The 17976-nt window shown below is 41.2% G+C and overlaps 1 protein-coding gene across 2 annotated transcripts in view; it reads right to left on the minus strand.

Annotated features, from left to right (window-relative positions):
• Window positions 1-17976, minus strand: part of DZANK1 (double zinc ribbon and ankyrin repeat domains 1) — a 33881-nt gene that overhangs the window by 1039 nt on the left and 14866 nt on the right. For both annotated transcript variants that reach the window (XM_030558094.1, XM_030558093.1), the window contains exons 10-19: window positions 17497-17589; window positions 15910-16032; window positions 14770-14934; window positions 13843-14071; window positions 9587-9690; window positions 6859-6933; window positions 5867-5963; window positions 3497-3591; window positions 1890-1970; window positions 437-564 (exon numbers count right to left, since the gene is read on the minus strand). In XM_030558094.1, coding sequence (XP_030413954.1) covers window positions 437-564; window positions 1890-1970; window positions 3497-3591; window positions 5867-5963; window positions 6859-6933; window positions 9587-9690; window positions 13843-14071; window positions 14770-14934; window positions 15910-16032; window positions 17497-17589 — 1190 coding nt within the window. The remainder of the gene's footprint in view (window positions 1-436; window positions 565-1889; window positions 1971-3496; window positions 3592-5866; window positions 5964-6858; window positions 6934-9586; window positions 9691-13842; window positions 14072-14769; window positions 14935-15909; window positions 16033-17496; window positions 17590-17976) is intronic.

Consider the following 17976-nt stretch of genomic DNA (forward strand, 5'->3'; position numbering starts at 1 on the left):
TATTTAGAGGAATGTTTTATCTCTACTAGTGTACCAGTTGCTTCAAACTAGGTGGGAAAATCAAGAACCAACAAATGTAGTCTCTGGTGAGGTGACTATCTTCTTTTTGAGAGTGGGGTAGGAGAACTTGAGAGAGGGGGGAAAAGAAGGTACCAGTGACAGGAAGATTGAGGGGAAAGGCTTAAAAGGAGGATTGAGGCTTTGTAGAGCTAAAATATGGGGCCACATTTTCAAAGCCGGCCAACTAAAGTGAAGCAATAAAAGGGGAAGTTGTCTGTTGATTTACCTGTTTCCAAGTGTGGGTGGTTTTGTTTGGTTTTGAAAATTTGATTCACAGTCACTTTAGGAGGTTAGTCCCTTTGGGTGAAATATAAGTCTCAAGTCCCTCTGCCGGTCAAGCTCAATAGAGGATTCTGGATAGAAATTGCTTACTTACGGTCCTGACTGCTGGTCAATATCAGCACCTTTCTGGACAAGAAGTGGAACCACCTCATCATGTCTGTTTAGGACAGCAACTGTTAAAGCAGGTCGGTCTTCACTGTTGGTGCAGTTTGGGTCAGCTCCCTGGAATGTGCAGAAGAGGACTAGCTATTACAAGCTATACAGGTCTCAACTTGCCTCCCCTGATTTAATAGAACAAACTCAGCTTTAGTTGTCAGAGTCTCTCTGAAATCTGCTCTGACATTCAGAAACAGTCAAGCCTGGAAAATTCAACTTTCATGTATTTGTCAGGGGAGGGATAGCTCTGTGGTTTGAGCACTGGCCTGCTAAACACAGGATTGTGAGTTCAATCCTTGAGGGGGCCATTAGGGATCTGGGCCAAAGAAAAGAGGGGGGATAGTACTTGGTCCTGCTTTGAAGGCAGGGGACTGGACGGGACTTGATGACCTTTCAAGGTCCCTTCCATAGGTGTATCTCCATATTAAAAAAAAAACTAGGAGGGAGAGAAGGTCAAAGGCTTCCCCACCCATTGCAGCTGCTTTGTGGCCACAGCTCCAGGCAGAGGTGGTGGTAGTGTTGTGATGATGGATTTGACCAGTGGAGAACTCCTTAACCTGCTTTCACCTCAAAGCTCTCACTCTCCTTGCATTCAACTGTGCAGCATATCACCATAGAGTTATGGTGCATGCCCTACCATAGGGCAGGCTTGCAGCAGTTCTACTAAGGATTTGTCCTTAACCCATAAAATGGTTACAGAAAAGGTAACTTTTTTCCCTTACTACAATGCTTTTGGTGGGATCAGGGCAAACTCATACCTCTTCATTATCAATTCTGGAAAAGAATATATGCAAACAGATTTTCCTGTTTGGTTTTTATTTAAATGTTCATTTTCTTTAATACTGGGGGCAGTAAGGCCCAGGGCCTGAAAAATATTTAGGGCTGGTCTAAAGTACAAAGTTAGGCTGACTTAACTACATCGTTTAGGGCTGTGTAAAACGCTGTGTGCGATGTAATTAAGCTGCTCCAAACCCCAGTGTAACACTGGTAGGACCATAGAAGAATTCATCTGTTGACTTAGCTACCGCATTGTGGAGAGGTGGATTTACTACACTGACAGAAGAACCTCTTCCATTGCTGTAGTAAGTGCCTATGCTATAGCAGCACAGCTGCTGTAGTACCGCTGTAGCATTTCTAGTGTAGACATTCCCTTAGGCTCCTAATTTCCATTGAAATCAGTGGAAGTTAAGAGCCTAACTACTTTTGAGGATCTAGGCCTAAAAGCTCTACTGCAGTGATCTGCCGTTAGAACAATTTCTGTGGGTTTACTATTATTTTTCTTATTATAAGTCATGAAAGCAGGACTAAAGTTCATGAAGTAAATGGAAAATGGGCCTGGATCCGTGTCTTGAAAACCTGAACTAGAAATTACTTTATCTTCTTAAACTTACTTCATCAAGCAATTGTTCTACCAATGAAATTTGTCCTTCCCCTTCTGGACCCACTTCTTTCAGGAGCTGTCTAGCCTCAGGCTGTGAAAATACAGAAATCAACACCAATCAATAATGTTTTACAAAGTAGAAATATGATTATAGGGAACTCATGGTGGCAGAGTAGTGCAAAGGTAGCTGAGGGCAGAATTTGGTCTTATGCATGTAAGGCATTTGAACCTCGCTAATCCACACACAATTTCTACAAAAAAAGGCTGTCTCCCCCATTTCTGAGCCAATATTGAATAGCAGGGTGCTATCGTCAACTGTTTTATTACTGAGGTCCCAATCCTGTAAACTTATACATGTGCTTAACATTACCACCATGAGTAGCCCTACTGAAATAAAATAAATACTCAAGCTAATAAGGGTAAGCACATGAGAATCTTTGACAATTCAGGGCCTTTGACTTCCCATTTTTACAAAATGCACTGCATAATATTTACTAGCATACCGTGAAGTTTTATCAAATAAAACTAAACTCCAATTGCCAAAGCACATTAACAAAATACATTTTGTGATTTGCTAGTCTTGCTTTTTAACTGTGTTTGTTCACTTAAGCCAAACTCCATCACCCAGCCTGAAAATCTGGGTTGTACATGGGTGACATGAGGACAGAAAGAGGTGGGAAATCCTACTGCGCCTCAGTCACTACGGCAAGCAAACTCAAGCCAATGGCAGGATTAGCCTATACAATTATTTTCACCCCATAGTTTCCCTAGATCTGTGGCCCAGTGGCTTTCGGCTGAGCCTGAGTATGTGCTAAGCCCAGGAGAGACTATGAAATAGCAGGGAGTGAAGGAAGCACTTCCGCATGTAAAACCCATACCGTGGCCCCGGCACATTGCCACACAGAGGTTCTCATGAAGTAGGGCTTGCAGAAATGTGATCTTTTATTTGGGGTGTAATTCACTGGAAGTGTGTTTATTTTTGCACTGAAAATCAGCTATCTCGTTTTTTGTTCGTTTATTTTTTTAAAAGCCCTGAAAATTCAGTTACTAGTATTATATTTCTTATGACAAGTCTCCTCTTGTCCCCACTGGATAGATGATATAACCACATGTCCCTGGTGGCTTGCCTTTAAAGGTTTCCATAACACATCTGTAGCATTAACATTCCCAATCTGTAACTGTGACAAAGATTCTGGACCTGATCCTGTTCCAATGGGAGTGCTACCATTCACTTCAAAGGGAGAAGAATGTGTCCAAAATACTTTCATTAAGCTACTTGCATAATGTCCAGACAGTAATGCTTTGGTTAAAAAATGAAAGCTATCTAGTTAAAAAAATTTTTTTTCAGAGAGTAGGGGGAAATTTGGTTAAATCCAACTTCTGCAAAAATATATACATGCCAACCAACCATTCCTATTTAGGAAAGACAATCCTTATTTTTTAAACCAAATTTGACTATTTTCTACCTTTCCCTTCCAAAATGTTCTCCTAGACCAATGCATTTGGAAGGTGTTAAAAAATAAAGCAGCCTAGTTTTTCCATTGGATGTATCAATTAGCATTAGCACTTTGGCAGTTTCAGTATCCTTCCTACACTCAAATTGTTGCATATACATACAGATAGCTTATCTTCTTTTTCTAAAAATGTTCTTGTCTTCTTTGTTCTTTTTGCTTTTTCTCTGGGGCTTGAGATGCTGTGACCCTCTTCACACACTAAAATGGGAGAATCCAGAGTTAAAACTAAAAGTGATACTACTGGTGTAACAAGAACTCAGGAGCCATTCATACATTGTTATGGCAGCATGAAATCAACCCCTATCCAGAGTGGCCCCTTGTGCTGGCCATTTGTACTGGAATGAACTTCAGCTGGAGTGTTTCAGATCTGAATAGCATTGAAAATGGGTTAACTCCACAGACCATGCCACATCCCATATCTCAGGTAACTTGGTTTATAATAGCTCTAATAAGGAAAACCGACAGGAATGTGTAAATGCAGTGTTGTTGTAACCGTGCTGGTCCCAGGATATTAGAGAGACAAGGTGGGTGAGGGAATATCTTTTTCTGGACCAACTTCTGTCGCTGAGAGAGAGAAGCTTTTGAGTTTACACTGAGCTCTTCTTCAGGTGCACGCTCGAAAGCTTGTGTCTCTTACCAACAGAAGCTGGTCCAATAAAAGATATTACCTCACCCATCTTGTCTGTCTAGGTATGTATAAAAGCATTCAGAAATAAATATAATGATAATTCACAGGCATGTGCATTTATAAGACTAGTGTTGATCTTAAATGGCAGTAGCTGTTGAAGCAAAAAGCCAGAATCTAACAACGGTGGCCTGATTTTCACATGTGTTGAGCAGTTACACCTACTGAAGCCAATGGGTGCTGCAAGTGCTCAGGATTTGACATGTTGTCAGTTCTGTTTCATTTGTCAAATGTAGCAAAACCAACCCCCCACAAACAACAGCTACAAGTTGTGGCCTTCAGATATTAAACAAACACCTGTCAGGGATGGTCTAGGTATGCAGGAGCTGGGACTTGATGACCACTTGAGATCCCTTCCAGCCCGACATTGCTATGATTCTATTACTGCCCAGTTAGAGCCATACAGTGTCACTGTGCATGGATTTTACAACTAGGATTTAAAAAATCGAGCTTCAGCTGCACTTACGTGATCTTTTCAGCTATTCTCTGAAGACGTAATTCAGTGTCTGTGAGCACTTGACACAGCCTGCACATCAATCACTTAGGCCCAGATCCACAAAGATACTGAAGCACCTAAACCCCAGACTTGCTTGGTGCCTATGTTTCACCCACCAGGCATGCACACTGCTGCCTCCTGTTAGGTGTTCAGACGCCTGTATCTCCACTTAAGCCCTAGAGTGATTCACAAGATAGGCATATGGATGCCTAACCTGCATACAGGGCTCAGTCCAGGGGCCCCCAACTGGATCAGGTCCCATTCAAAAACTAGGGTGGGTGGGAGTGGTACCTGCCTTACAATGTTTAGCCCCCATGGTCAGAGTGCTTGCCTAGGATGGGAGAGAGAGGATTTGAACCAAGATCGCCCACCTCTCAGGAGAGTGTGCTAACCACTGAGCTGTGGATATTCTGAGGACAGCAGGGTCCCTCAGTCTGTCCTGAAGCTTTTCCCCTGTGAATAAATAATGAAAGAGTGAGTGCAGCATGGTGGCTGGACTCTGGGTAACACATCTCCCGGGTGGAGGCTCTAACTACTGGACCACAGAGTCATTCCCTCTGTGGCCCAATGGCTGTTTAAGTATTTATCCACAGTGGAACAGCTCCAACATGAGAGCTCAGTGCTTATAGCACTCCTATGAGAGGGGGGGACTGAACCTGGGCCTCCTACATCTCACAGCAGTGAGACAAAACCATTAGGATAAAAGTTACAAGGTGGGTACCAGCGGCACTACCTCCTTCTCCAGCTGTTTTGTGTGGAGAGAGGCAGGCCTAACTCATTCCCTCAAGAAACCCTTCAGAAGCCTAAGCCACCTGACTCCAGGAGAGAGGCTCCTGGTCATGCACTGCTAAGTAAAGACAGGCACTTCTCTGCAGCCCTGATTTAGATGCCTACATCTATGAGAGGGATGGAATTTAGCACAGCCCCCTCTCGTTGGCATCTCCCATTGGCTCCCTGCCTAGCATGCTGGATTTTGTGGATTGCACTCTAAGACACCGTTCTCTTCCCATTCTTTGTACAGGGAACCTAGGCACCTAACGAGGCTTTATGGATCCCGTTGTTGTTCTTGTGATCTTTCTAGGCATCTAAGAATTAGGTGCCTCAATGCTTAAGTCCCTCTCTGGATCCCACCTTTAAATCCCATTTACCTATTTCAAGGTTTTAAATGTTGCAGGGTGTCTGCACGGTGGTAAATTTCCCTGTTTGAGCATCTAACATGTTATTCATAGGAGACAGATTCCTATTCTTGAGTGCTGTAGTTAGTCAGATTGTAAAGATATAGGAAAACTCACCCAAACTAGCCTGACTATCATACCGTCCATCTCTGCCTTCTGTCACAGTGCTCAGATAATGATTGTCAAACTTCATTGGTTGACCAGTGAGAATACCCTGGGGAATCAGAACACGTGGACATTTAATCAGATGATCGCATAATTCTGTAAGATCCTCAGTGGCATGAAATGGAAGGAAGTTATATTATCAGAAAAGACATACAGCTATTTAATGTCTTCCATCTTAGTTAATACTGTTTCAACACAGGCAAAGGAAACAGGTTTTTAAAGCTCCTCACTATTCAAGACTTGTTTTAACGCAAAAACTTGAACATCACCTCAATATTGTGAAACGAAGATACACATCCAAGCAAGGGCATTTTATATATTAAAAAAACCTCTTAACATATTGCTTGTCAAATGAGATACAGCAATAAGAAGCCAAACGATACACCTTCTGAAACACCTTTCATCAGGGTGCTGTCCAAAAGAAAATCTCCGAGTTGAACTGGATTCCTTGGAAGGATTGGGAATGTGGGTAAACAAGGTAATATTGCAGGAACATGCAGAGCCTCAGAGCAAAATTAGCAAAAGCTATGGCATGTGCTGCCTCTCAACAGTATTTAGAATTAGAAAACTTGTGCCAGAAGACAACCGTTTGGAGAGTAGGAAGATTTGAGAGCAGGAGGAAAGTGGTGTTAAGACTATTAAAAATCTTCTCCGTTGAAAGAAGAATGTTAATATTAATAGCATACTTTATAAGATGCCTTGGCAATGAATACAAGATAACAGCAACATGACCATGAAGTCCGATTTGCTCAATAGGGATTCCTGTTTACTTAGCTCAAACAGAAAAAGAAAAGACTTTCACTTTAGAAAGGAGTAACATGCTCTCAACAAGAGAAATTCTGGAATAGGGTTAGAGATACATATTTGTGCTGAGCTGTCAAGCAATGGCTATTGACTCAGTAGGTCAACTTCGCCAATGGTTAGCCTAAGTCCCCTAAACTGACCTTGTTTATGGCAAGAATGTAATTTAATCTGAGACTGACTTCATAACCATCCTCATGGACTGTAGCAGAAATAATCTATAAGGAAAAAAGCACAAGTTACACCTCTTCTTATAAATATACAGGAAGACAGTTTCAGTTATGCTAAGTAGTCCTGCTGTCGGCTGAAAGTGTTTATCAACTGAACCAATATATTCATAAATAAATAATACAGTAATAGTACCAATAATAATTAATAATTCACACTTTACTTCTTTATGGCACTGTATGCACATTAACTAATCATCTTTCCACTTTAACTGATTGAAGGGGTATGAATTTATAACGTGATATTTTGAGGTAAGTAGAGAAACCTGAATGACTGAATATGCCAAATGTCTAAAAATAGTAATGATTCCTTATACTCTCATCCCAGAATGTTGTACATATCATGAAACAGATTCACACCCATGGCTGCAGAGGGATGGCATTTACACACACACACACTGCTCCCACAGGGGCAGCTATGTGCAAATACTATGGTGCACAGTGCTACATAAATACAGTAGATGCAACTGATATGATAAATAGAAATGCTTTACCATGAAGGGGGGCTGGTGCTAAGTAAGCATATTTCTCAGCTGACCTGGCCTATCTCCCACTCACTTTTGGGCTGCACTATATGGCTACAGAGCCCCAATGGAGCATGAGATATGGGCACCTTGTGCCACCCTGCTCCAGGAAAACTTATCACCAGTCGACAATTTCCACTTGGGTTGTGCCAGTTTGTGCCAGCACTGTGCGTATAGAGCTAACGTCATCCACTACTGAAATGCAGCCTGCTGTGGGGAGGAAATGGCACCATGCTGTGGCAGCTACACCATATAACTATATGAAAGTGATTTAAAGAGGGGAAAATGATCTTATTTATAAAATTGAAACTACAGGGAAATTTTAGACAAGTGGCACATAGCTGGTTGGCTTATGAAAGCTGATAAGATTACAATGCAAGTTGGCATCACTGCAGGGTAAGAACTTTGATTTTTATACATTTATATATATATATTCTGCATGAAATATGAAAAAGCATTAATAAAGACCAGATATTGGCATTTGCCTTGAATCAGCACTGATACTTTTCTTGGCAGAAGTTTCATTACAGTAAGATGATAAAGGCCTAGAGATATACCTCTACCTCGATATAACGCTGTCCTTGGAACCAAAAAATCTTACTGTATTATAGGTGAAACCGCATTACATTGAACTTGCTTTGATCCACCAGAGTGCGCAGCCCAGCCCCCCTGGAGCACTGCTTTACCGTGTTATATCTGAATGCGTGTTATATCGGGTCACATTATATCGGGGTAGAGGTGTATCCATTATCTTTCCAAACTGCACATGCCTGAATCTTCTCAAAGAAAACGAATTGCAATGGGCCTGATTCTCCTCTACAGCTCTCTGGCAGCGTAAAAAGGCTTTAAAATAGACACCACTCACATTACTCTCACATTCAGGAACCTGCACAATGTCAGAGTGGTACTAAGAATCTGATGGAATGCCATACCTCCACAAAGCACATACCATTCTTGCTCCCAGGCACATGTAACCATATCTAAAGCACGTATTTTTTCCAACTGTTTCTGTTTGATATGATTTTTGCATTTGTGCCATTGAGAGCAGTCACTGCATGTAAAAGAAACCTCAAATTTCCATCTCCCCAGTATGACCATTTTAGCCATCAATACAGCCACAGCTAACCATTTTTTAGTGTTGACTGGTGACATTTAGTGAGCTAATATCCCTAACATGCACAAGCCAAGTGCCTAATACTGAGGTAAGAACACATTGTTCCAATAATGGCATAGTCTGTGGCAGAAATAAAGTATACAAGACAAAGTTACATACTGCTGCCTACCAAGGAAATTCATCCCTGTGCAGAGGGCTAGCCCAAGGCAAATGCACCACTTATAAGTAGGACTTAAATAGTGCATTGGCCTTGTGCTGACCCAAGGCACAGGAGTGAACATCTGCTCTGGGATATAATAAAATCAGTTGAATAACACCTCCGCTCTGATCAGTCAGCAAGGCCTTTAAGGTTGTGGTGACCTTCTCCCCTAACTTTGGGGGTGGTTCCAAAGAGAATATGTGAGAGAAGGAAGGGAATTATAACTAGAGAGAAAGCAGAAAGAACTCAACAGCAAACTAAGAAGAAAAGACTGGAATAGAATGAAAGAAGTGAGAAAAAGAGAACAAAGGGGAATTAGAAAGAGCAAGCAGGAAAAAAAGTAGGACAGAAATAAAACACAGGTAGATGAATCAAGACAATAATTGGCACAATTATTTAGACCAGGTCTATGCTACAAACTTCTCCTGCGTAGCTATATCGGTCGGGATGGGAAGAGGTGTGTGATCCCCGAACAACCCAGCTGTGCCAGCAGAACCCCCTAATGTAGATGTAGTTCTACTAGCAAAGCTGCACTTCAACTGGCGTAGCTTGTTTCATTCATGGGGGGTGGTTTTACTATACCCGTACAAAGTGCTGCTTTGTTGGTATGGCTGCATCCACACTAGGAGCGCTGTGCTGGTATAGTGCACCAGTATTCCTATACTGATAATGCGCTCCTAGTGTAGATATGGCCTAAGGGGCTAATTTTCTAGAAAATAAAACAGTATTTTGATCAGATTTATTTTCTCTTCAATCATTCCTTGATATATCACAAGAAAAATGCTAGATGCAAAAGCTATTTCTTACCTTTCCCATTCGAGGTTCTCCAATCAAAGCCCTGAACTCTGGATTGTTCTGAGCATAGCTTCTAAGATGGGCGCAGACATGATCTAACTGTTTTCTCCAGTACCCTAAAAAGTAGGAGTTATGAAAATGAAAATACCCTGTAATTTTCATCAATAACTCTTCAACTGATGTGGTGGAGTAAGTAAAAATTGTAGATTTTGACCAGGACAAAGAACACTGCATTTTTCTGTAGCAAATCCAGCTGACCAAGGAGGAGGAAGAGAAGCAAGCTGCACCCCATACAGGGGTGAAATAATACACTTCCCTCAGATCAACAGTGGAGCACTGAGTCATTCCTTCTTAGGGCTTCTCTTGGGATGGAAAAGCTACGTGCTGCCCCATATTCAGTGTTGAGTCTGACGACTCAAGCTAGTTCTAAGTGACAGAGAATATAAAACAATTTCAGGAAAAAGAAGTTAGTGTTAGTGCAATATTAAGCCTGAGTTCTCAGGCATGACTGAACTGATTTTCAGGAAATCTGGCTTGCTTTGTAGATCTCACTGAGAGTTAAAAATGAAGCCAGGTCTGAAAACTGCACGCACTGTAGCAGCGTATAAGGGTTTCCAGTTAGTAATACAGACTGTATTATTGGACAAATACTTTATAATTTCCTAAAGAGAGATTATATTTTAAAGGCATAACCACAAGGAAGTACAGATAAGGCTGAGTTTTGACACGCAGTTTGTGGGGAAGGGGAGGAGTTCTAACAAATCAATATTGGCTCATTAAGTCCAGATGAAACTGTCTCTGTACTTTCTTTCCTAGATGCCTCTCCTCTTGAAATGGACTGAGCTGATACAACTGACAATTGCCTTCTCATCTTTCAGTTCCCTTTTCCAGACCCACTTCTGAGACAACACCTATGAAAAATTAGCCAATTGCTAGGTAGCATCTAGGGGGTAGCTGGAGAAAGTTTATGCATATAGCAAACAAAAACACAACAGTGGGAAGCTGCCATTAGATGTCCCAGTCCTAACTCTGATCTCTCTGCTTGTATGTTGTATCTCTCGCCCCAGTTTTCTGCCTGCTGTCTATCAGACTGCAAGCTCTTTGAGGTGGGGTGAATAACATCTGGCACGTTTTGGGTGCTGCCACAATCTAAATAATTAATAAGTCAGAGTAGGATTTATTTTCAATTCTTTTGCAATCTGAATCCAATATCTCCAATGCAGTATTCTGTGTTTAGTGGACAAATGGATGGAAGGATTCATTTTAAACCTTAAGTGGCTGTGTATCAGGATCCAGCCAACTTTACTGTCGAGTGCACTTATAGAAAGTACAGAGAATAAATAAACTGTGTAGGTGTGACAAGCCTCGTTCAGTCAAAACAGTAAGATCACCTTGACCTTACTCTGGCCTGCTGGAGCACTGGTTGAGGACCAAAACAGGAACAGGAAGCCAAGTCAGAAAAAGAATGGTACTGTGCGGCTTTAATAAGACAAGCCAAAAGCAGAAGAAAAAATATACTGGGTGGTCTCTCTCCATTCTGTCACTAATTCTTAGAAAGGATCCACAGTACCAAAGCTGTTATATACTTAGATAAAAAACAGTTGTCCCTGATTTAATATCAGTATATACAATGGGGCACAACCCAACGGGGGCCTCTGGACGCTACTGCCATATAAATGGTATTTTATTATATAAAAACAACATGCCAAAGTATAACAAAGAAATGATTCTCAAAAACGTTTTTGCCCTTGAGGAAATCAAGATATGGAGGCTTAGAAGGAAAATGTTTACAAGTTCAAAGGTTGGCCATATAGAAACTATGGTAAAGTCAAACAACAGACTTATAAGGTATTGATCATCAAGATAAGCATTAAAGAAACAAACTAAGGGGTACTCATCTCTACAGTACCCTAAACTGTTCCCCTAATGGCTTCCAAAGCAATGGCATTTTGCTTTAAACCAAATCACAGACTTAAATAAATACTAATTTAAAGTAACAATTAAACCTTACAACTGGGCTACTACTTTGTGGATGCAACAGCCAGTGAAGTCAGCGATAGTTGTACTAGATTAGGCCAGGGTTAAATTGGGCCAGGTGCTTGTGACATAAAAACCAAGATGTAAAACCGGAGACGCCAGAAAGACACTTATGTGTGTTTGGCTTCACGCTGCTTATGTTTGTTATGCATCTGAAAGGATTTCTGGCAGCCCTGACTGAACATCTGAACTCATGTTGTCATTAACTGGTTACACCTAGATCGGACTGATTTACTGTACATTACAGTTAAAAAGGGTTGGCTTCTCTGTAATATTTACTTTGCAAATGCTTTTGGCTCCTGTTCAAACCCGACTGAAAATACAGCAGAAAAAACAGAGCTCAGATCAGAAAACTGACACTTCTATTTTGTTGTTATTTCTCTCTCTCCAAATTGTCTTGTACATTTTTCCCTGGAAGCCTGATTGTCTATTTAGTGCAGGAGGCTTATTTGTTTAGGGAGGAAACAATTACCTTAATTATTGGCTTTTTAATTTAGCAATAATGTCATAAGTCAAATACAGTTGCATTGAAGAAATGATGGATGTGTGTGGCCAGTATAACTGAGACAAGCCTGGGTGTCACTGAATGGCTGCGGTTGGTATAAGTGTCTCTGGCCTATTTGGCTTAGCATGAAGCAAGGATGATGATGTTGAAGGCTGAGACCTGTGGCCTAACAAACAAACTGTTATGGATGTGTGGGCCAAAGCCTAGGGGATTCTAATGGAGAACGACCTGCCAGCCACCCCCTCTCTATATTCAGCAAAGCCCTCGGGGGACTCTAACGCTATGTCAGTTGGTGAGGTTCAACTGTAATACAGAGCAATTCAAAGCTTCTCCCCAGCTTGCCCCTGTGAAGGGAGTTCTCTTTCCCCTGGTGAAGGCTGCACTTCCGATGCACAGACACAAAAGTCTTTAGAGTTAAGTATGTTCTCAGCCCTATTTTGGGCCAGTCCCTTACCATCATCTCTGACTAAGATAACTTCTTTGACATGTTGGGTCAACTACTCTATTCACTGCAGTGATGGAACTAGGAGGAGACTCCTCCCTGCAAGGCAGTGCAAAGAGTTATTCCCCAAGTACTGTAATAGGTTAAAAATAAAAAAGCCTCGCCTAGATGTTAACAAAACATGTAGGAAGGCCTGAAAGGTGCATTAACTCCTTCTTTTACACTACAGACATACCTCATTCTAACCTGTCCTTTGGCTGGCAAAACCCCAGGGTTCTCAGAGTTAGGTACTCTACTGAAAGCTGATGGGTGAACCAACTGGGGAAAAAAATCAATCCACCGAACCGCTGCCCATTAGTTGTATGGAAGCTCTACTAGCTCTTTAAATGTTAAAATATCCCCTGGGCTGACAGACTGGAACACATCATGAAATTAATGAGCTCAGTGAGAGCTGCTGGGTGCTCAGCACCTTTGAAAATTAAGCCACTTATTTAGGTGCTCAAATATAGCTACAGGAGTCTGTCTTAAGGCTTCTTTTGGCCCTAAACTGGAATTTTGCCAGGACAGCGGGGCTAAGATCCCTAATCGTAAACAATTTTTAATGACCACAAACAGTCAAGATGTTGGATTTAGACTTGTCTATATAGGGAAATTGACCAGAATAGTTATTGTAGAATAATCTATTCTGCAATAGTTATTCCAGAAGAGCTCCCTATGTGGACACTTTATTCTGGAATAATAGTGCCTTTTTCCAGTTTAGTTTAATCTGTTTCCACAGTTTATTCTGCACTAGCTATTCTGGTCAATGTCCCTGTGCAGACAAGCCCTTACATATTTTCCAAAAGACAGTGCCTCCACCAGCACTAAATGCCACTATTGCCAGAAAGAATAACAACACTGATTACGTGAACAAAACCTGAGTTGTCCTTGGTAGTCTCCAATCCAAATACGGACCAAATCTGACCCTTCACTTGTGAGAGTGGAGGACATCACAGCCAAATGGTAAGGCTGCACAAAGGCCTTATAATGTAATTCTGGTGCATTCTGTGAAGGCTTGCTGTGTTTTAAAGAAGGGCTGGGGTCTCAGATCAAAGCACCAGACATAGGGTGTACAGTTATTAGTGGGAAGAGAGATGATGCCATGATGTAAAAGAGTGGCTTGTCAAGGGACTATGCCACAGAGAACCCATTTTAAAAGAATACAAGGTAAAGTACTGTAGTTTTGTTTCAGAACAAGGGGAAGTTTTCCTTGCTGACCATGTGCAATCATGAACTATTTCTAACCTCTTCCAGGACTGATGGCTGTGAGCAGGGGCTTGCGATCGCTCATCTTCTCCTGTTTTTCTTTTTGAGAAACCAGCTCAAGTTCTTTCTTCTCTAAGAGTGTGCTGGATGGGTAGAACAGGCCAATGGTCTGGGTTCCTTTGTCTTTTCTTTCTGTTGTATCTAGTTTCGACTTTGGTAATGAAACAACCAGAGGCTCCCAGGCAGCTCGAGTCTGTAATCCTTTATCCTATTGGGAAAGATCAGTGCCCGGATGACATAAGTGATAATAAAGTGTAATTAATAGTTATAGAGCTTCATACAAGAAAAAAATCACCAAAAAAGGAAAGAATCCATGGGTATAAAAACAATCCAAGAATGCAAAAGTCATCAGAGATGGAAACTGTTTAAAGGAGGAATTTTAATAATGCCTGATTGCAGTTAACATTTGGAAAAAATGCCACCCTCGCATATCACAAATACTCAGAGAAACCCATGCAACCTATTTCTTGTAAATAGAAATTGACTTATGTTCTGATACCCTTACATTTGTGCTTGCTAAGTATTATGGTTTTCTCTTAAAATATAGATTTTTAAAACAATGTGGCATATGCATTATCAAAGAAAGCCTTAAGTTAGCCAGATATAATTTGTGAGTGATTGTGTGAGAACCAGATCAAAGTACTTAAAGAGCAAACACTTTAAAAAGGGACGGATTGGTTCTCATTTTGCTATACGTACTAATGATTAGGGATGAGTAAATATCCACAGCAAACAATTCCCTCAGTGAATGTATGTAACCTCTTTTTCTGCTCACAGAATGTTTGCGAGCAGAACATGGTATCCTCAGATGAAAGAAGCCAATGGAGTTACATCAATTTATACCAGCTGAGGATACCAGTCTCTATCCTGTGGTCTCAGCCTCATTTGTGACGTTATATGACTTACCTCAGAAAACGCAAAGGTATCTCCAGCACTCAATAGCATGCTATTCTGAGAGCCCAGTCTTGATGGAGGCTCAATATAGACACCACAAGATCCACAGAATCTAGCATATGGGTGGTTGCTTGCACCACACTTGAAGCAAGTAAAGTAGCTTGGAGGAGGACCTGGCTGAAAAGTACAATGAAACTATTGTCACCATAAGAGCAGGTAAATATGTAGCACAATGGAGATCTACCTTCTTGTACTCCCAGAAATAAAGCGACCAATCAGACCAACCAGCATGAATTGAGAGAAACTAGAGTGATAGTGGTTACAACTGTTAAACTGGTGACCTTGGTTGCCAGTTCTAAACCAGGCTCACACCCTGACAAAAGCCAGACCAAATGTACAGCTCATCACAGTCAACTGCGGCTGAACCAGGCCATGCAGAGGTAAGGTTTTGCAGATGGAATCAGCATCTACATAGGTTAATTTTTAGACCTACCAACTTTAAAATATTAATATCAAATGCACTTTTAAAATATTTTTCTCCTCTTGGAAACCCTGTCTTTAGTACTGTTGAACTCTGGAATGTCAACACATCTCAGTTAATTGTCTGTTCAACTGTACTCCTCCCCAGGCCCTCTCTCGATGAAAACCCATGATTTCACTGGCATATATAGCAGAGTTTCTAATTTTTATGTGGCCCTGGAGGATACAGTTTGAACTTCCCCATTCTAGTGGGGGTGAATCTAGCACAAGAAGTTACAGAAATACATAGAAATATGGTTGCAGAAATACATTAATTACATGGGGCCATCTTTACATTGACTATTTTAGGTAAAAGCGCCTCTGGGCAGGGAACATGGGTGAAATTCTGGCCCTCCAGAAGGCAATGGGAGTTTGGCCATTGACTTTAATGAGATCACAGTTTCATCCTATGTCTTTAATTTCTCTTTACTGAGCTCGGCACATCTATAGCACTTTATACAAACATTAAATAATGATAATATAAAAACATATCCTAACCGACAAGATTCCTGGGAATGGAATTATGGAATTGCTGCAGGTTACAGATGCGTAAAACCAGGCTTGTCAACACAAACACCAAAAGCCAATGAAAGAGAAAACAGTCTTTACAGGAGCCTGAGCCTATGAGCATACCTTGGCTCCACACCAATCACAGAAACGAGCATCACAGTGGTTATCACGGCCGCATTTTGAGCAGGATATTGTTCTTCCTAGATGACTTGATAAAGGTGGGGGTGCATCTCCACTCAGTGCAGGCTAGTAATGCAAAACAAGAATTTCATGGGCTACAGTAAAAGAAAACCAAAGGGGAATAAGTAGAGGGTGAGAGCAAGCTAATCTGAAAGCAAAAAGCAATGTTCAATCTAAGGGAATGCTCAGTCTAAAGCAATGCTTTCAGCAGTGAATGAACATTGGGCTTACTCTGATCTAATGTGGAATTTTCTCATTTAAAGGATACAATAAAATTATGTTTTTTAATAGTTGTGTGTGTGTCTAACTTTCCATTATTCATCCTCTGAGAAATCTGACCACAAACCCTTATTTCCTAACATATTTTGTCCCTTTTTTAATGGTGCAATTATTCACCTAGAAACATGGGGGCATAAAGAAATTTTGAAATTAAAAGAAGCTATGTTGAAAAAATTACATTCCACAATAGAAAATGTGACTGATATTTTTCTTATTTGTTCAAAAGAGTCGTGTAAATCTTAAAATGTTGGCGTGAGTGGAGGGCTAGGGGGGATTAGATCACTTATTTTGCATTTATTTTGATCTCTCATTTTCTATTAGTTGTTTCACTGCCAGCCCCACTACAATGAACTAGTCAGAGTGCACAATGTGCTTAGCTTAAAGCTTGCAAGTAGTCCCGCTGACTTTTCAGGATTACAGGGATTGTACAGGAAACCTCTACACCCAGGTCCTGGTAGTTTTAGCTACGATCTTGCATTGTTGTCATAGTGACCAGTAGGCAACGAGATCCAAATCATTACTGTCTTCTCTCAGCTCTGTATCTCTCCCTGCTTAGCGAAAGGAAATCTCTCTTTGGGCATTTAGAAGAGATTTTGCCTAAGGGGAAGAAATTAAAAATTACTCCAGCCAAATGAACACAGCTAAACTGGAAGATGACACAGACAGCGATCTTAGAGGGAAAATTCACTGTTGTTTCTCTCACCTCTGGACAGAGTCACTGCCAAAAACAAGGATAGTAGTTGTACGCTGATGGGGCATGCAGGAAGTGGAGATAACAAAAATAATTAAAAGGTCACTAATACACACAAAATTTTAAATCAATATGAGTGATCTTTCCTGCTGCAATTACCCATCATTACTGTCAAGATTTATAGCTTTTAACTGCAATTTAAAAGAGAACTGAACACACACAAGCATCACTAAATTCAGGAAATTTTGAGTCAAGATCATCATCTTTGACAGACATTTTCAAAGCACCTTTTGGCAGAGACAGCAGCACTGTAAAATCGTGGCTCCCGTGAGAGAAACAAGAAAGTGTATGATGGGATTTCCAGTATCTTGTAGAGCTCAGAGCAGGGTATTTCAAAAGGAGAACTGCTAGGTGCTAGAATTTTCCCCTAGGCTATACAAGAGAAAGCACAGCCCCCAGCACAGAGCCAGATTTGGCCCCATGTTTTCAAGACAAAGAAAATGAAGTTTATTCACTGATCTCATGTGACCAAGTGCGACTGTTTTGTGCATGAACCTTACCGTCTGTATTTCAGGCAGTCTGCTTTCACAGGTCACACAGTGTTTTATGTGAATAGGATTTCCTGTGCCACATACCCGACAGATTACTTTGCCCTTTAAAATACAGAAAAAACAGGTTGGTAAAGATAAACCATCTGCTCAGTAGGGATTTGAGCCTGCAGAGGTACGAGTAGCTTAGTCCTGCAGATGGAGGAGCTCCCTCAAGCGTGCACACACAGTGCTCAAATAACTCCGGTACTGCGGCTTAATAAAGTGAAGCTACCTTGCCCAGTTGCCGTGCAGATCTGCAGCTGAGAGCAGTGTTGTTGAATTGGCAAGACATTTGACTCAGGGGCTCCAACATCAGGTCTCCCTTTCAGACTGTTTACACTATTTGCTTAGTTGTACACACAGTTCCTTGCAGACAGTCTATTATTTGCAAGGAAAATCAAGAGAAAGACACCTATACCTTTGGGCTACTCTTCCTGGGGAGATCTCACT

This window comes from Gopherus evgoodei, chromosome 3 (genome assembly GCF_007399415.2).
Source record: "Gopherus evgoodei ecotype Sinaloan lineage chromosome 3, rGopEvg1_v1.p, whole genome shotgun sequence".
NCBI classification, from domain to species: Eukaryota; Metazoa; Chordata; order Testudines; family Testudinidae; genus Gopherus; species Gopherus evgoodei.